At 42.7% G+C, this 19,348-nt stretch overlaps 3 protein-coding genes across 5 annotated transcripts; 1 reads left to right on the top strand and 2 right to left on the bottom strand.

Moving 5' to 3' along the window:
• The first annotated feature begins 50 nt into the window (after positions 1-50).
• Positions 51-7,373, top strand: BDBG_04778 (branched-chain amino acid aminotransferase). The gene is made up of 6 exons (XM_002624868.2): positions 51-850; positions 927-1,224; positions 1,314-2,012; positions 2,078-2,695; positions 2,802-4,282; positions 4,353-7,373. Exons 1-4 carry the CDS (start codon positions 622-624, stop codon positions 2,088-2,090), a joined length of 1,239 nt encoding a protein of 412 aa, XP_002624914.2. The 5' UTR covers positions 51-621; the 3' UTR covers positions 2,091-2,695; positions 2,802-4,282; positions 4,353-7,373.
• BDBG_04777 lies at positions 6,586-9,810 on the bottom strand. 3 transcript variants are annotated; one of them, XM_031721833.1, is made up of 4 exons: positions 9,211-9,795; positions 8,269-9,089; positions 7,649-8,208; positions 6,888-7,547 (listed from the first exon to the last, which is right to left on the bottom strand). In XM_031721833.1, exons 2-4 carry the CDS (start codon positions 8,471-8,473, stop codon positions 7,422-7,424), a joined length of 891 nt encoding a protein of 296 aa, XP_031578320.1. In that variant the 5' UTR covers positions 8,474-9,089; positions 9,211-9,795; the 3' UTR covers positions 6,888-7,421. The 3 variants fall into 3 exon arrangements, with proteins under 3 accessions (XP_031578321.1, XP_031578320.1, XP_002624913.2); XM_002624867.2 differs by having other exon boundaries at positions 8,269-9,086; XM_031721834.1 differs by having other exon boundaries at positions 6,586-8,208; positions 8,269-9,086; positions 9,211-9,810.
• A 2,955-nt stretch (positions 9,811-12,765) lies between these two features.
• BDBG_04775 (casein kinase II subunit beta) lies at positions 12,766-15,663 on the bottom strand. Its single transcript, XM_002624865.2, has one exon. The coding sequence runs from the start codon at positions 14,814-14,816 to the stop codon at positions 13,725-13,727; it is 1,092 nt and encodes a 363-aa protein (XP_002624911.1). The 5' UTR covers positions 14,817-15,663; the 3' UTR covers positions 12,766-13,724.
• Positions 15,664-19,348: the final 3,685 nt, after the last annotated feature.

The raw sequence follows: 19,348 nt of genomic DNA, 5'->3' as shown, positions 1-19,348 counted from the left end.
GGTCAGACTGAAGCATTAAGACCAGGGAGTATCAGCTCAGGGAGTCGTGTTCCCTTTTGGAGTGATTAATCCATGAGCCAACATCAAGATTACATCCCAACACAGGCAGTCCACTCTCTTTCTTTCCCTTACTCTCCTCCAGTGATATATGGAATAACAGCGCAATATTCACACCGGCCCCTATACGCGAACCGGTATCTGTGACATCCTGTCGGTATCTGTGGAGTCCATGCGGTCAAGATAAAGATCTGTGAGGTTCGGATGCGGCTCCACACAACTTCCACGGCTAGCCACGGTCACATGAGCTCACGTGAATTAGCCGCGGTGCTTGATGACTCAATTATTACGTTATTTCGTACTGTCCGAGCTCGCATCAGTGCGCGAGCAGGCGCCGCTGATTGGCCGCCCGCCTCTGCCGGTCGGTGCTGGGGATGATGGCGCGGGAAAGGCCAGATACGGAGTACGGAGAACGGCAAGACAATTTTTCTGCATCCACCGGCAAAGCGTCACGCCCTTCAACAAGAAGAACCAGCCACTGACTCACCCCGTTATATACCTTTCCCGCCCCTCCAATTTCTCGTATTCTCCCGTTCAAACGCCACTTGACTCCTGCGAAGAATCATGAAGTCCGCTCTATACTCAACAACACGAAGGGGAATTCCCGCGCTCAGCGGCAGCAGTTCCGCATGGAGATATTCCATTCCTTGCCAAAGGAAGTTCAGCACGGATTTCGCAAGCCGGAGCGATGGATTACCAGGAATTGATGTCTCCAAATTATCTATTACGAAAACTACCTCGCCGAAACAACCTATTCAGCCCGAGAAGCTCGTTTTTGGAAATACCTTCACTGGCAAGTGTTCTACCATTGGAAAAAGTCCTGTTATATATATATGGTAGAACTAATGGGTTGTTAAATACGTTCATAGACCACATGCTTACGATAAATTGGAATACTAAAGATGGCTGGCTTGCTCCAAAAATCATCCCTTTCCAAAACCTCAGTCTCAATCCGGCCACCTGCGTTTTCCATTATGCGTTTGAGTGTTTTGAGGGAATGAAGGCATACAAGGACAAGAACGGTGGCATCCGGTTATTCAGACCAGATAAGAACATGTCACGGTTAAATAAGTCATCAAAACGTATTGCGCTTCCAACACTCGACGCGGACGCCGCGATAAAGCTCATTGGCGAACTTGTTAAACTAGATAGTAGATTTATTCCTGAGTAAGCTTTGATGATTGAACTTGCTATGCGAATAGGTACTGGGTTTGTTATATTTGTTCTTGTTACTGATTAGTTATCTTTCTTCTCAGCGCACGCGGCTATTCATTATATCTAAGACCCACCATGATTGGTACGCAGGAGACATTGGGCGTTAGCGCTCCAAGCTCCGCCATGCTCTTTGTCATTGCTAGCCCCGTTGGCCCCTATTACCCAACCGGATTCAAAGCTGTTTCTCTAGAAGCAACAGATTATGCGGTTCGTGCATGGCCTGGCGGAGTTGGGGATAAGAAGCTGGGTGCAAACTACGCCCCATGCATTGTCCCACAAATTGAGGCTGCAAAGAAAGGCCATCAACAGAATCTGTGGCTGTTTGGAGACGAAGAATACGTCACAGAGGTTGGGACCATGAACCTATTTGTTGCGTTAAAGAACAAAGGAACTGGGCAAAATGAACTCATCACTGCTCCGCTGGATGGTACGATCTTGGAGGGAGTCACACGAGATTCAGTCCTCGCTCTTGCCCGAGAAAGGCTGGGCCCTAAAGGTTGGGCGATATCAGAGCGCAAGTTGACAATGTCGGAAATTGCCCAAGCTGCTGATGAGGGAAGGATGATCGAGGTATTCGGAGCGGGAACTGCGGCTATTGTTAGTCCCGTTCGCACTATTAGCTGGAAAGGACGGACGGTGGACTGTGGTTTGAAAGAAAATGAAGAGGCTGGGAAAGTGGCTCTCGAGATGAAGAACTGGATTGAAGGGATTCAGTATGGAGATGAAGAACATAGTTGGAGGTAAGTCCTACCCAACAAAGCCCCCTCTTCTTAAGTATATAGCCCTAACCCACCCCCTCTTCTAGTGTCAAACTTTAGTTCTACTCCTTTGGGTATTTACCAGGGTATTATACAGTTTTCGCTTGATTTACATGTACCACAGCCTAGACAGCCTTTCTCCTGCAATCTGTTACCAATTACGTTACCTGTTTCAATTTCTTTTTACTCTTGTATTCGGAGAACAACTTGTTTTAGACCTAGAAAGAAACCCTCCGCCGCCTATGGATTTGGCCACCATTTAATCAAACTCATTGGTTGTGCGTCCACATCCTGTCCATCCGGTTGATATGTGAGAGGTTCCACCTGGGATCAACGAGAAAGAGGATAAATTTTTATACAGCTCATAAGTTACCATCATACGCTTCCTGGCCTAGTCCGGTGTTATCCCGGATGGCACACAACAAACAAGGGTTCAATTTTAATTACCTTGCTTACGCCGCTAGGAAAGTCCCCAAACGAATATTCCATCAAGTCTGCAGAAATCGCGCGCATAGACCTGTGGAGTCCATCCGATTAGCCTCACCCCCAACCACCCAAGACCTTCAGTCTCCTAAGTGGTGGGGTGAGCAGGCAACAAACTGCTAGCGAGAGGCGATCTACTTGCTTCCCATCAAAAGCATGGAGTATGGAGGAATGCTCAAGAGGTATCCATCTCTATCCACTGTGACTTGAGAGAGTGTCATTTACTCCCCGCCCCTTACGCCGTACTACAGTGAATTTTTATTACATGAGTTTTGCTAAGATATATAGTTAATTATCTACGTAGTAAATATATTGACGAAGGCCGGGGCCAAGAGAAGGGTGCGTACCTACGGCAACATTCTCCACGCAAGGTAGCTGCCGCAGCTGGTTGGGTAGCTTGCCCCTTTCTCCCAATCTCCCCTTGTCCCCATCCTGCATCCTCCCTTTGCCGCCAAAGTCCAGTAGGATTTTCAGCCCATTCGGTAACAAAATGGTAACGAATTGACGATCAAAATACCGGATTAACACCAAACTCAGCCCCAGGAAGACAATGGAAAGGGCATACTGCTGGGATCTCTTTTATGCCATGCCCTGAATCTTCCTCCTGCTTGCAGCCTGCATGGAATAGCAGTCCACAGCACAGAGGGTCGTGCCGGAGTGTGGGATTGTTTCTTTGAGAGGTTCTCTGCACCCAGTCTAGCATCTAATCCCAGGGACCCCATTCCCAATCCGCCTCGCTTGTGTGTATATATGTGTGGGATGTTTAATTCGTTGGGAACCCAGAAGGCCGCACTGAGTGGCCTACAGATGTCCTACTAGCGCAACAACCCTTCAGGTATGACACGACAATACGGAGTAGTGACAATGAAAAGAACCCTGATAGCTAAGAAAAGAAGCGAGGGGAGTACCAGCACATCTTGAAACATGAGACGATATTTTTAACCCATCCATTAAGTTGGGAATGATTGGAGCTATGTTTCCGCTCCGCGAACAAAGGTAAAGTAGAAATGTTTCCTTTCCACATCAACAGTCTCACATTTCCTGTATAAAATAGAAATGGTGGAATGAGCTGGCCACATGGCGGCTGGACATACGCAGTAGGAATCCGACGCTCTTTTCGCGGTTAACGGCCGCGCGTCTTATCATATAGAAGGACTGGACTAATAATATGCCCTTCACATTATTTTTCCCGGACTATTGGAGGAGGAATAACGAGGGAGAGAACGAGAGAGCGTGTCGATCTCTCGTGATTGATGACACCGTTCAAAGTCCTCAGACGACGCCGCCTACATCCATAGTACAGTGCCGTGCCTGCGAGGATCAGGGAGCAACAGACAAGAGTGTTGAACAATGAATCTAACCATTCTAGGGTTGTGTCCGAAGGGTTAGGTCCAACATGAATCCTGAGACGGAGGCCGGATGTGTGTGTTTGTGTGTGTTTTTGTGTGTATCTACGCGTTAATTTCCGAGAGCCCTTAGAACGTGTTCAGTTTTCAGGGCCTCCGCTGCTGCATGGGAGCCTTGCAAGGGTATATAAGTTAGTTATTATTATTGAGGTATAAAAATAGGATATGGCATACCATGCCCATACAACTAGTAATATAGATAGAGCCTCCGCCGTGACATCAGTCAGTCTGATTCAGCAACCGCCGCGTCTCAGTCAACTCTGCATCCTTCACACACTCCGCAGCCCGCGTTGCCTTCTAATTCTCATATAGGCTACTTTCTAAACAACAAAGTTTCGTGTCGTCATCAACCATCGCTCCTCAGTAAGCGTTCATCGTGGGCTAGTTGGTATATAAGGCTGAGCAGCTTACATTCGACGGCATATAACTATAGTACAACAGTACTGGATATATGTACTGTACATACGCATGTACAGCGCTTCGCCAAAACTCCCCCATACATATCCCTGTCGATTCCATGAAGCCAATAACCTTTCGTGCGTGGCAATGGCTAAATACGTCGTCGCCGTTGCTGTTACTTCTTTGTTAACTTTGCATGCAGACGAAACGGGAGGACAGCCGAGCCAAGGTTGCCATCGGGGCAGTGTGGCTTGCCGCCTCAATTTTAGCTTTTGGGCACATCGTCCCATCACCGTCCCATCCCAGCAGTGAACAGTTAGGACATGGAACCGGAGGTAACTGCTACTAACCACCAGCAGGATTTCGGGCCTGGTGGGCCACTGGGCCAGCCGTGACCTCGTTCCCTCGCAAAGAAAAGCATCCGAGCTCTAGGAAGGTTCCATCATTTTGAAATGGCCGCGGACTTTAAAAAAAAAAAGATTTCCCCGCCGCGGAGCAATATCGGTTGTCGTTAGCCCTCAGCCGCAGCTAATTTTTCTCGCATGAGTTCACAAACTCTTCGCAAAGCTGAGAAATTTCCATCTGGAATCAATGCAAAAAGGATTGAAGGAATTTTGTCAATCAGATCTATCCAGGTGGTTGTTGCCGCCGTCCGTCCCTGGGCAGATCCAAGTCAGCCGCTAAACCTCGTGTCGATATTTTGAGTGCTGACGGATGAGATCCTTCTTTTCTTCCATTCCCAGCCACGCAGCCGGCTGCCTGTTTACGCTACTACTTAGTCGCAGCCAGACCAGAACCTCCTTCAGCAAATTCGGATCCGGCTACGGAGTATGCAGAAATGTGCCTGCAATTGGCCACTGGGATCGCCATCCCCTCGCTCCGCCAACGCAGAGAATAGCTGCATAGTGGGGGGAGGGATCGGTAAAGAATCTTCTTTCCAGGCCAGCAAGAAACATTTCCAAGGGCTTCCAAGATATCTTCGGCCACTAAGGGGCGTTCCATGGAACAACAAGTGTTAGGCTACGTTGATGAAATGCTACGATATCAACAGAATACACCGACTAGTTTCAAGGAGATTGGACTGTTCTTGGGGGACAGACTTGGTCGGCACCAATCGGTAACATTTGTTTAGGAGACTCGCTGCAAGTTATGTTCTTGCGCGGTGATGGTTGGTCCTTCGGGCACTTTTGTGATTCTAGCAAGCGGTCTGCGACATCCGTCTACCAGCGTAGCTTTTCTATTTGGAACACACCCAGAACTTCAAAACTAATAATATAGCAGGGCGTTTTTTTCTCTTCTCTTTTTTCGCCCCCGCAAAATAACAAACAAGTGCTTCAGGATACAGTATTTCTTCTATGTTCGTTCCATGCCTCGCGTAGGCATGGACGGCGATCGTTATTCCTTCCACTAATGATATGATGAATCAAATCATAACCGCGCGAAAGGTGTTTCGAAAGATTTCGCTCTTATTCAAAAACACGGTTTAACCGCATACGACGGTCCGACCAGAGGTGCAGGAGGGGGAGCCGTAGCTTACAAATCATCTACGGGCCGGTTAGTTTTTTCCGAAGAGGATTTGACTCTCATCACATCCCTGAACTGCATCCCCTTCTCTGCTTGGGTCCGCAAAAAAAGAAAAGAAACATGGACACAACATATCCCCACGGGTTTCAACCAAGACAGGCTTCGCTTTCTGGCACGAAGCGCAACACTAGGCTACATTTGGGGTCTTGGACAAGGACCTAGTGGAATTGAGGTTTGACGATACGACACGTTGATATCTCCGAGCGTCGTTTGGGAGAAGGCCCATGGGGGAAAAGGGAAAAAAAATAACCGAAAGAATGAATATAAATAAACTTCTCGCTAACGGATTCGTTCCACTCGGAGTTAAGAAGGCTAGTTTCCATGACTGGATCGAGCATTCGATGATTGTTCCTTTTTTTTTTTTTCTTTTTCTTTTTCCTTTTCTTTTATTTTGTTTTGGTGGCGGGACGAGCTCCGCGCAGGGCATGCGGGGAGAGAGAAGTGGTACGAAGTTTGGAACGGGCTAACAACTAGCTAAGATTCAAAAGCATATAAGTAAACTATTCAGCAACGGACTCTGGGACAGGAAGATCTGATGATAATCAATCATTTTTGTGTAGCAAATCATCTGACCCGAACTGGAACTCGGATGAAGGAGAGTATATATACTCCGTATATATAGTATATATATATATGTTTCTGCACTTTACGCATTTTGGGACCGCGGATTTGAATTCTGATTGGTTTGATATCCGGTAAAATACGGAAGGAACTTGAAAGGGGGAAATATCTGTCAAACCTCTCCTCTCAACGGACATGAATGACGCGATACCAAGCCAAAAACTAACTATGACAAAAACCACAAGGTGTTCCGATAATTGATACGCTGCAACCCACCCCCGTTCCCGCGTATTGCTAGCTACTCGCGCCTCCAGCCAAGACCGCGCTGCGGCCCCCGTTTCGCCTGTTTCTTGGCGAGCGGACTCGAAGTCCGTTCCGAAGGGCGAGCAAAGCCAAAAAACATAAATAAAGGTAAACCTGATGATTTCGCTAGTTAAAAAAGAATAATAAAAAAATACTGCTCGTTACAGGAAGTCTATTATTATTATATGTTATGTACACGTATAGAATCGGTATCCAACAAGTATTTACGCTGTAATGTCTTGTTTGTTGGGTTGATCGTATGGTTGATAAGCCAGAAGAGAAATGAACGCCAGGAGTTGGTCTCCATTTCCAACCTCCTCATAGAAACTTGCACGCAATCGCCCCTTATTTTGCCACCAATCCGTTTCATATGCTTTGAAAAAAAGGAAGTAGAAAAAGAAAAGCCGTGACCAATATTAAAAACAAAACAAAAAGAGACTCTTGCAATTCGTCAAGAGGGGTTACATATACGCTCATGTAACACCGTAAACAAAGTCAAAGAAGGAATCCACCGCTATATACAGTTACAAGAAGTGTAAATTCAAAATAAAATAAAATTCGAAAAATAAAATAAAAAATCGGGATAGAAAATCACCTAGCGCGTTCATCCTGCCGGGCCCCTATATCGTATATTCTTTTCTCCCGAATTTGTCGCCTAGATAAAGGACAACAGCGGTGAAGCCATCAAGTGCTGAGGAGTCCTTGGATGCCTATGCACTGGGTTGCTTGGAGAAGCAGTGTTCGATCGACTATATGGGCCTGATTGTAAAGGGGGAGGCGTCTTGAATCCGAAAACCGTGAGCTTCTTATGTTTCTTTTCTTTCTCTTTGTTCTCGTGTGGGTGGGAAGAAGTTCAACCCTTGGGCACTAGTTCCGACTTACAAGGGAGTTTGGATCTTGGTACGGAGCAGAGGTGGCAGGGATGTCGAACCCAGCCATCGAAGCATAATTCATACCAAATGGCGTGAGCGGATCATCTTCTGGGTAAACCAGTTCCTGAGCAGGGGGCGGGTGCGAAGATAGTGGCTGGATATAGTAACCTGAGGGTGGAAGTTCGGAGGTTGGGATCGGAGCAGGGTGGTATGTCGATTCTTGGGGATATTGTGGGTAGCTGTAGTTTGGAGAGCACGCTTGGTAGTGGGTGGCGAAAGCAAGTGGAGGAGAGGCAGACAACTGCCTCGTTGATGGATCGGAGAACATGCTGGCTCGCTGCTCGCCTTGATAAGAAGAGAGTGGCTGAGTCAGAACCATCTTCGTTGGCGCCTTCTGGTCATCTTTGGCTTTGGCTTTTTCTATGGTGGCAGCCCGCCGTGAAGGGGACTTGGACTTCTTCGATTTTGATGTAGCTGGGAGACTGAGCTCCTTGTGCGATTGCTCTGGAGATGCAGACGAAGAAGTGGCTCTTCTTTCCAAATCCTCAAGGCGTCGCTTTAGCTTCTTGCCTGTTTTTGGTCAGTAAGCTAAGACGAACAAATATTTGTGGTTAATAATCTGTGGCTTACGGTAGTTTCGTTGAGCAATTCGATTTTGAATACGCCGTCGCTCAGCGAGATCGGATATCTTTGTCCAATCCTCGTTGGGATGTGCGCTGGCACTGAAAGCACTGCTAGTTCCATGACTAGAATTAAACCTCGACTGCGGCGCAGGTTGGGAAGGAGTATAGGGATAGGCCGCACTCCGATTCATGACGGCTGAGAGTGTTGACATTAAATTTGAGGGGTAGGATATCGCTCAGGATCAAATGTGGAATAGATATACAGCAAAATAAAAAATAGGAGAACGAACAGGCAGAAGAGGTGGATGTGTACAATTTATGATCGGATACTGGCCAATTTGAAGGAGAGGACTGCTACCGGTGCATGGGGGGTATTTATCAATTTCTTGACCTCCAGGAGAGGCCAGTCCCAACTTTAAACGATCCTCCGCAGGATCACAGCTTGACTACCCCCCCGGAGGCCGGCCAACCGTTGCAAACGCAGGGGTCCCGCGTGCCCACGCTACGGACGTAGTGGATATTAGATCAGTTGTTTCTAGTGCAGCCTTGCGTGCACATAGGTAATTTTGTGGCTTGCAAGACCTGAGTTTCGAGAGTAGGCCCAGGGCTCGGACTAGCGTCGTAATGTGACAATACCGCCTTGGAACTTGAACTGAGTCAATATTACTTAGCCAAAAATGGCATAGTAGAAGTTAGAATTCTATTTGTAGGACATCTCGCTGGCAAGGCAATGCCCGGGATCCAACACTAGGAGTAGCCCTGTCTATTGATTTAGAGCCAGTGAGCTTCAAAGGTGATCTTTAAAATCCGGCTCATTCTGGCTCCCTGCTAATGCGGGAAGAGGTTAGCTTCTTGAACATGAAGAATATCCCAACGTTGCGAGCGAGGGGCACGTAAGTTGAGACACTCCCAACAGGCATAGCTACATTAGAAACGGTAGTTGACTGACCTGAATGACTTTGCTTCTTAACTCGGTTACTCAAGGGTGAGTAAATTGGGCATCAGCTCGTAAAGCTGTTTTTAGCAAAGATAATTACTCTTGTATCTAGTACTTTTCAGAGCACATTGAGATCGATACCCCGTGCCCCTCATTGATTATCCCGTCCACAAGGGATTCGCTAGTTGGAATAAGGAACTTGGCATGGGGTTCATTAACAAGTTACCCAACCCACATAGCCACCAATTTCACAGAGCACGAATCCCTGCCGTGACCGAGGCCTGTCTGCCGCCAATGGGAACAGGTCAAAGAAGGCCAATATATCGCTAGGTTGTTTCTGGAGTGTTTCCTATTGGATATTGGCAACATTCCTTCACTCAGCTGGGAGGTGAGAAGGCCAATAACCACGGACTTCCTCTCCCGCTCTCACACCCCGAAAAAAAGAAAGACCAAAAAAGAAACAACAAATAAATAAAATAAAAAAGATTGCTAAAGGATAGCAAGAAAGCTTCTAGAAACGTATCTTAGGCCTATATCCATTTTAAAGGCCGATGGGTGGTAGAATTGCAGGCTGGCCGTTTACGCCGTAGAGAGGAATGGGTTTGGTTTGAGCGCGCTAAGCGAGATGCCTATCCAACGCGGCTATTAATTCCATACAGCCATAGCCACTGCCGCGTTTCTTCCTTTTTCGGCTGTCGCGGCGTTTAAACTACCATCAATAATATTCTCGAGCTTCCTACCTGGGTTTAGCGTGGTCCCAGCCCTCGGCACTGAGATTAGCCCAGTATTAGCTTTACCATCTTGTAGGCGGTTGCATATATCAATCTGCATTGCACTGTATTGTCTTACACTTGATATAGGGGAATGGCTGAGAACAAGTCTACCATGTCTGGCGCTTGTTTAGAACTTTAAATTCAGTTCCTTGCTCGAAGGGTTCCTGACGAGGTCAGGGCCATGTCCAAATTTTAACTGACACTTTGACCATGAATTGTTTTGCCTGACTTTGTTGATCCCCCCAGATGCTCTAAAAATATTGGGGCTGGATAGAAATAACGGATAGCGGTTACTATCTTATGAGTGCTAGTGTCGGACGTTGGTTGAATCCGGGATACCGACGCACAGTACCATGCAGACAACTATGCCTGGGGACCATAAGCAATTCCTTAATTGATTTCGATTAACATCGTAAAGATTAGAGCATACACTACACTACTATTAAACACATAATACTAAATTAAAATAGAAAGCAGAACTTTTGCCTCCCACCTACGTGGGTACTCGATTTTGGAGCTGACCTACCCGGGTTTTATGTGCTGCATGTAGTGAGTGAAAGGATTTGGCATTTTTGGTTCTATTTTGCTGCGAGTAGACAAGGAATTACTTGACTCCCCCTTTTTCCCCTGGAGATCTCAGCGAGAGCTTCTATTGAAGTGTAGTGTGCCTGTGCTCATCATTGTGGGTTCAGTCCCCTGCCCCACCTTGCTACAGCACAACTAAGGAAAGGCAATAAGAGCCCTTCCTATCAAATCAGTATCTTCTTTACTTCCAAATTCTGTTGGAAGGCTGCTAGAACCCCAATGCTGGCCTTGTTAGGTGTCATAGTTAAATCCCCTAACAATAAATATATTTTAGAGTTATGATTGATGTTTACTTAGAATCTTTAAATGATACTTCTCCACAAATAGTAACGGAGATAAGCAATCATGGTAAAACTAATTGGCTCTTTTTCCCTTTTTATCTTAGAGAACGAGAAGGGACTCTGTTTTTGTGACAAAATGCAAAGGTGTTGCATTACCTCTTCTTCCAGCCCTAGGCCCCCTGATGATCAGTTGAGAGGTGTAAGAGAATAGAATGAAATCGAATGGAAGGCCGAACATGGTTCATAGAGGCATCATACCACAAGAAGAAGAGGAACAAGAAGTTAACACCCACCACACTTCAAATTCATCCTCTGGCAATGATCCTGCACTGTCCGGATCCGGTTGGTATTGTTTTGTTCAATCCAAGAAGCCGGTAATAGTGGCTGGTACGACATCCTTTAGATACCCCCACATGAGTCTAGTCGTTTTCATCCGGAAACCATTTACATTTTCATCCCTTTTTCAGTCCTCGTCGAATATCAAAATAGGGATGACGTTGGCGTATCGTTGAACGCATTGCGCCATTCGATGACGAAGAGAGACAGAGCGAGAGAGCTAATCCCTCCCATTATTGTCCTTGTTGCCACACACCTGCGCCAGGCTGGTCGATATCTATGATTTCAAATCGTAACAGATGGTATGTGAAGTACGGTATCGACTGCGTAGATAGCTGGCGGCGGATCCTGTCACTTTCTAGGGTTACGCGCGTAGGGCTGAGATGTGGCGGCATCGTGGTCACCCCAAGAAATTAGCTGCGTCCGTACTAGGAATATTGGAAAAGCGGCATGATGTAATCAAAAACGAAAACCTTCCTGCCCTGCCCTGCCATGTCAAAGCGCGGAAATTCATTGTCCAAACGTGGAAGAAAGTTGACGAGAGCAGTAGATACTCAGGCTTCTGGTATGGGCCGTTGGGCTACGGGGTTCGGTGCCGCCTTCTAGGGCTGATAGTTTTGTGGAGCCGCCGGCAATGCAAGGGCCGAATGCCGAAGATGTAGCAGGGTTCGGCTGTGCTGTGTCACTTCAAAAAAAAAAAAAAAAACCTGATAGAATGTGAGGGCTGTGCGAATATTAATCCCCCACGCCTTGTGACACCTTGCTAGCCAATTGACACGCACCTCGGGCGTCAGTACATTGCGAAATTGTCAGCTTCGGCCGATTTCACCCCGAATTTCTCAAGCTGCGTCGCATCGGTCGTCCATGCTTCTGGTTGACAGCCTCCCCGGAACTTGTATCTGCTGAGCAAGGGCGACACAGAGAGAATGTTGAAATTGGAAAAGATACTGAGCATTCTCCGATTCACATGTATGGATTTTCACTGAAACTCACCTTGTATAAAGAGTGCTGTTGATGGCATTATAGTGGAATCTCCATATAAATACCCAGAGGGCAGCCTCTGTCACTATGGCATTTCGAAATCGCCTCTAAGTATATCGCCACGACGTTGGGACGCAATTCACAAATAACAGTTCTGAGCCGAGGATTTCCTTTTACTATCATAAACTTTCATGAAGGAGAAAGTTACATTAGGAGAGATGAAATGCTGTACTCGCTGCCACTGAGTCCTCCTTTGAAATACTGAAGGTCTATCTACTGACAGCTGTGTGATCACAGTGCTGGCCAAGTCGATGGAAAGAGCCCTTCTTATGTATAGCTATTCCTATACCTGAGTTGAAGTAACAAGGCTGGTATCAAAACATATATCTATTTCTGTACTCAAAGCTCACTGCATTTTCTATTGAGTGATACAAACAGTGAAATAAAAATAACAATCATTTCAGATTTCATTTTAACAAACACTGCAAGAACTAGAATGATATGATAAAATAATCACACTGTCACCAAACTTCAGACTTGATATTATAGAGCCTGCAGAAATGGGATATCAGTGGCATTGCTACTGCTGGATGGTTTTGGTTCCATGTCCCCACAAATTTGCGTAATTTTGGCTGCGTGTGATTTATGATTTCTACTTTTGCTCCTTTAAATGTTGATTTTTGTACTCTTAAAGCCTCCGTTGCCCGGGGCGTTTTGGTGTTGTTCATGATTTCTTTTTTAAGTGTGCGAGCGTGTTTGTAAACCATTCTATTTACAAGTTTTTTTTTTCCTTCGGAGCTATAGCTAACTACGCTATATAGGTATTTATCTATTTTTATTATTAGAAAAGTGAATATCGATATATCATCCCTTGCATTTTGAGGGGGTTCTTCTCCCCCTCTCTTTCTTTTTCCTTTGCCAAACAAAACAGAACTCCACACGTTAGTTATCTGTTTTTAAAAAAGGAGAGAAGGAGAAAGGAGAAAGCATAATAAATATAGACATGATCCCACGAAAAAATCTAACAGAGAATCAAAAAGATTTTGACGAGTAGAGAGCCTTTAGATACAAATGCAGTAGTGGGAGATGATAATTGACATAGCTGTGACATGGGGTGTTAAGATCTAGTGGTTCTAGGCGTCATGGCGGGTTGAAATGTATGAAGCAGGTAAAACGTGGAACAGAGGTAAACTGGCAAGGGTTGACTACATAGATACAGTTATCTTGAGAAATAAATATTGGGAATGAAGTAAAATGAAGTGAGAAAGAAACTGAGCAGGGAAGTGAGGAAGAGGAAGAGGAAAGCGATCAAGGAAAATCCTATCAGAGGGAACACAGATAAAAAGAAAAGGAAACAAAAAAGAAACAAACAAGACTGCTCAAGAAAGAAGAAAGGAAAAAGGAATAAGAAAAAATAAGAAAGGTAAATACAAAATGACTCGGAACCGTAGCTGCATTATCCATTTCCATCAAAAAGTGGGCAACGTATATGCTGATCACAAAAGCATAAAACTGAAAAATTTAGACAACAAAAGACAACAAACCGCACGAAACATTCGTACCCAAGCCCTCATAGACCTTGTCCCATACCATTAGAATTCATTAAATCCGGATTCTGGTGTCTCCGTCTCCGTATCGGCGCCTTCTTCCTCCGACTGATAGCAGCAGCCTGTTGCTGTGATTCCATCGCTCCCATCTCCATATCCGCATCCTCGTCAGCCTCTCCTTCGGGGTGTGACGTGTGGTAGATAGCGCTCTCGTCTAGTTCGTTAATATCGTCCGGCTTCATCCGAAGCCACTTCATGCGCGGCCCAGACTTGGCGCGCTCAGCCACTTTGAAGCCATAAATCCGGGGCTCATATATTTTGCCTCGCCCGAGGCCGGGAGCAAGATTTGACGTCATCATGCCGTTTATCTGGGAGGGCTGGGGTGGGAGGGGTGGGGAGATAGAGGATGGATGCCGTGAGTTTGCGCTCATGACTGTTGTCGAGCTGTTGGTCTGGCTAGGGGACCTGCTTTCGTTTTGACCTGCGACATCGAGTTCCGGGAATGTCATGAAAAAGAGGCAGCCAAATGTAGTGCCGAAGAATGCGCCATCGACGGACTGGAATCTGCTGTTTGGTGGCGTATATATATCTTGGCAGCTTGGACAGAAGAGTTTGACAGTATCAACACCAGGTGTGTCTGTAATTCCGACCGGGAGTACCTTGCATCCATTGCAATAAACTCGAGGGCATACGCCAAAATGCTGCAGCTCGTACTTCTCCAACATCTGCTGGATCCCAGGCCTCGAGGTAATATACCGCTGGTGAATCAATCCGTACAGCAACTCTGCCGAACTCTCAATCACACTCAGGTCGCTGGCAACGCGTGAATGTTTTCGCTCGCCCGTTCTTCGGTAGCCGGGAAGCCTATCATCTCCCAGAACAGCGTCCTCATCCTCATCCTCCTCCTCATCCTCCTCATCCTCCTCATCCTCCTCAGGTTCCACATCCAAGATCAGCTCAAGCGCTTCCTTGTACCAGGGAACCTGAGACTGCAAGCCGGTTAAATTGAAATCATCTTCAATAAAATCTTCCGACACTTCCGCGAAAAACTCATGGCCCATCAGCGAGCAGTACGACGAAATCCAAGTATCCGGGGATCCGTCGGAGGACGACATGGCGAAAGAGCTGAAGGTTGATCTGGACGGCGTGGATGTAGAAATTTGACTGAGGTCCAGCCGGTCCAGGCCTTCAGCCAGCGATGAAGGCGTGGTTTTAGACACGATGGCCCCGGGCTTGTATGATCCTCCAGAGTCGGAAGCGGGGGGCGGAGAGAAACCGTATCGTGGGTGTATGTGAGGGAGGGGAAGACTGGTAGGCTTCGACCTCGCTCAAGATGGCAGGAGCATACCTTAGGCTTGAGGCGTCAATACTCTTTAATGGATTTTATTGGTTTCGATATTGTTTGGCGATGCTCAATGGTATATTAGGGAATTTTCTGGTCGGTCCACTCTTCGCGAACGGTTGAGAGGGTGCGTCCTTTTGGCCTATGCCGATTATCAAAACTGAGGGGTATCTGAATGGACCCCGGCGCTTTTTGACCCAAGTGCAATTATTTGGCCGCAACGCAATTCCGTCGAAATCGAGAGGTCCGCCAGAAAAGGAGAGACGAAGGGAAAAAGAACAAAGAATGTTCTACGAGGTTGAAACAAGGATTGCGTGTTGCGACGGGCACATGTGTTTTTGTGGGATAGGTAAGTTCGTTGGGTGGTGTGTGTGGGAGCCCGCAGTTAGGTCATGCAGATAGGCCCGACGAACTATACCGACGGCTAGGCAGGGAGGATTACAGGGACAGGATGTATTCGAAATGCCAATAATAATGTAGGGCCAATGGTGGAATTTGGGGGGCCAAGTCTCTGCCTGTAATTCTGTCCGCAAGTCTCTTTTTTGCTCGTTGTTTGGACGCAGAGAACGAACGGTCCAGAAGCACATGACCGTGCTAGTCACGTGGTAATTTGATCTTGCTTAGTCATCACAGCTTGGTTCTGGCAAAGCAACGTTTTTAGTGTATACAGAAAACATGACCTTGCTAAGTGCGCCACTTGACCTTGTTACATAATTATGACCCTGACCTCATACAATACAGTAATAATCAGTTGATAATTGACTTTCAATCTTTCAATCACTCACTCATTTATTCACTTAATTTATTAATCAATTAAATTTTTCATTCTTTAACTAAAAAAGCAGTGAAATAGTAGATATAGCAGCTCTAACTCAGATAGTAAGTAAAATATTAATAAAAAAGATAGAAAATCTAATGATTTTTAATGAAAAAAATAAAGAAGCTGATTTATATTATTTTATAATTAAGTTATCAGTTATATCTTTAAGTAGTAATAATAGAAGATCTTACTCTCTCAGAATATAAAATAGTAATTAATTGAATATTATTTAAGAATTAATTTTTAAAGTATATATAACTGATTTATAATCAATTAGATAAATAGATAAATTTATATAGAATATAAAGAGATATTTTACAGAATTTTAAAATATATTAAGATAAAGATATTTAATAATTAATTTTAAATTAATTTCTGATTAATTCTAAATTAATTGTTAATTAATTATAGTATTAATTCTTATTAATAAATAATCTTTATTATTATATTAATATATATAAGAGAATCTGAGTGTCAGAGTAGTAGAGAAGCTATATTAAGTAGAAAGTAATTAATAAAACTGTTAGTAAGTATTTATAAATTAATTATTAACTGATTTTTATATAATTATTCTTAATTAATTGATAAATACTTTAAAGTTTTATAATAATATTACAGTAAACCTGTTCACTTCAGAAGAAAAGAATAAGATAATATTATTAAAGTTATTTTAATACAAAGATAACAGTAAGATAGAAAATCATACTTTGAAAGTTAATTAATTATGAATTAATTACTAACTGATTATTAGTCACTTTTAAAAGAAATGAAAAAAATAATCAGAGATATAAAAGTAGTAATTCTCTGTAAAAACTATGAAAAGATGAAAATTAATAGATTAATTTTCAATTAATTCTCAATTAATTATTAATTAATTACTAATTAATTGAGTAAATTACTATTATAATATAAAGATTTATAATATTTATAATTTTTTTAATTATAATTATCTTATAACTTATAAAGTTTAAGTATGTAACAGACTGTGTCTGATTAATTATATAGACTATTTCATTACACTTCACAGATTTCAATCACTTCATTCTCAAACATGTACACTTCAATTCTCAGCCATTCTTGATCACTGATTCTCAGCTGCTATGAATGCATCTAGATTCTTTCACCCTGAAACTTCACTATATACATCATCACATATGTGTATAAATATTCATTTTAATTACTGATTCTCACACTTTCTCTTTCTTTTCTTCTCTAATGTTTTTCTCTTTATTATATAAGATCTATCAATATTATACTGATCTATTCAGTGTAGACTTCTTATACTAGAAAAACATTCATTGTCTTCTTATTAGAAAATGATTATTTATGCATTATTTTCTTATCAGAAATGATTATTCATTGAGAGATATCTGAACATGTAATAATATGTAAGAAATAGAGAAACAGTCAAACAGTTAAGTGAACATCAAGTTCTCAGATAGAAGCTTGCTTCTCAGTCACTCTAGCCCTGTAATAAAATCTTATAAAGAGAATATCAGTGAAAGATCTGAGAGTTCTGACACTCAGATGTATGAGATATTCATATAATTACACTTCTTCAAGATTTCACAGATATTATACACTTAATGAATGACATGTCTAACAACAATATGAGAGAACTCTTAAATGTAAGTATAGAAGTAATATCACAGTGACTCTGAGCAATATTGAAATTGCAACAGTAATAAATAGCTGATATACATGCAACTTAACAATGTCAATATGAAGAGATTTAACAATTATTACAATAAGAAACTCAGACAATTTCAACATCTACAGAATTAAATATAAAAGTGCTGAAAGAATGCTTAAATACTTCTGTATATTTTAATGCTTCTGATCTCACTCTCTACTCATCATGAAGAATGAAAATGCTTATAAAACTGAGTGTGAATGAAGATATCATTGATTTGCTAATCAATCAAGATTGATATATCAATGAATGATTGAAGAATTATATGAAACAGAAGTTTCATTCATGAATGAAGACATGTAAATCAGTATTATAAACATCTGATAATATTATCAAATATCTTGATATTCTGTTCTGAGACACTGTCATGCAACAGAAAGTGTTAAATTAATTACAGAGTATCTGACAGAGAAACACTTCTCTTACAACATTCATTCCTGACTTCAATATCAAGATTCTAGAAGCAGGTGATCAATCTTGAGAGAATTGAATAAAGATTAGCATGCTTAAGAAGACATTAACTTTTGAACTCTTACAGGCCCTTGTAAGCATAGATGAAGATCAGACTTATAAAGATTTCTGCACACAGCTCTGAACATTGAATGACTGTCTTATCAAGCTCAAAAGTATACAGAATAGTGACAGAAGACATTACACTTACATATCTGTGCTGAGAAATAACTCAGTCACTCATACATCTGTGCTGAAGAATAACAAAGATGCAGATATCATGAATTGAGTAGACTTGAATATCTACACATAAGCAAGAGTTTTCACTGTTTGAACAGACTTCTGAGTTTCTGAGATCACTTCTGAAGAAGTCACTGATTGATGTCAATGTGAAGTATGTATCAACTGTAACTGATTAGAACACATTGCTTTCAACTGTTAATTGACCTATGTGTCTTCTCAATCAAGAGAAAGATCAGTCTCTTCTTATTTAAAGAATGAATCAGTGTCTGTTCATATCAACCACATTGCAGTGAAGAAGGATTCAGAAGATAACTATGAGAATGTCTCAGTGAAACAGAGAAAAGATTAACTTCTGTTCAAATTTATAAACAAAAGCTTGAAGAGATTGAATAATAATAATTTGAAGAGAAAATCACAATGAATGCAATTCTTATATCTACTATGATTAATAACATATATAATATGAAAGTCATGATAGACAGTGATCTATATCACTATACAATGATTAAATCTTCAGTTGTAAGACATTATAACCTTCAGTGTATTTTCTTATTAAAATCTTGACTTCTTGCAGAATTTAATAATTCAAAAGATGTTTACATCTGTTACATGATGAAACTAAACATAGATATCAGAGAATATCAGTGTAAAGATGTCTATGCATATGAAGTTGATAATCTTGATTATGATCTTATGTTAGAACTTGTCTAGCTATCTGAATAAGATATCTTATTAAATGCTTGAAACAGGAGTTTAATATTCTCTAACAATGATAGAGTTCATGAGAATGATATTCACAAGACTATGAATCTGATACAGATCCCTGTCAACATCTATGAAATACTTAGAAAAAGAAGTCACTGAAAGAATTGCTGATAGTAGAACTATGTATCAATCTATTCTATCAGTCTGACTGATATTAAAAAGACTCTAGAAAAGTTATCTCATATTATAATAACAGATTCTTGTACAAAACTCTCTTAATAATATCATGAATATCTAGATGTCTTTCAACAAGACAACACTATGAATATACTTCTCTTATAAGGCTCAGAAGTAGATCACAGTATTAAGTTAGAAAAGAAGAATGATAAGAACT

This window comes from Blastomyces gilchristii (assembly GCF_000003855.2).
Source record: "Blastomyces gilchristii SLH14081 genomic scaffold supercont1.8, whole genome shotgun sequence".
NCBI lineage: Eukaryota > Fungi > Ascomycota > Eurotiomycetes > Onygenales > Ajellomycetaceae > Blastomyces > Blastomyces gilchristii.
Note: the sequence above shows the minus strand (reverse complement) of the source record. Positions and strands in the feature narration are given on the sequence as shown.

What these genes read in the sequence shown, in the direction of transcription:
- BDBG_04777 (XM_031721833.1), bottom strand. Translation starts at nt 8,473, where the DNA reads ATGTCAACACTCTCAGCCGTCATGAATCGGAGTGCGGCCTATCCCTAT. An exon ending in AATTGCTCAACGAAACTACC is followed by an intron (nt 8,209 to 8,268) that starts GTAAGCCACAGA and finishes GACCAAAAACAG; the next exon opens with GCAAGAAGCTAAAGCGACGC. An exon ending in ACCAAGATCCAAACTCCCTT is followed by an intron (nt 7,548 to 7,648) that starts GTAAGTCGGAAC and finishes TTCGGATTCAAG; the next exon opens with ACGCCTCCCCCTTTACAATC.
- BDBG_04778 (XM_002624868.2), top strand. Translation starts at nt 622, where the DNA reads ATGAAGTCCGCTCTATACTCAACAACACGAAGGGGAATTCCCGCGCTC. An exon ending in TTTTGGAAATACCTTCACTG is followed by an intron (nt 851 to 926) that starts GCAAGTGTTCTA and finishes ATACGTTCATAG; the next exon opens with ACCACATGCTTACGATAAAT. An exon ending in GATAGTAGATTTATTCCTGA is followed by an intron (nt 1,225 to 1,313) that starts GTAAGCTTTGAT and finishes CTTTCTTCTCAG; the next exon opens with CGCACGCGGCTATTCATTAT.
- BDBG_04775 (XM_002624865.2), bottom strand. Translation starts at nt 14,816, where the DNA reads ATGTCGTCCTCCGACGGATCCCCGGATACTTGGATTTCGTCGTACTGC.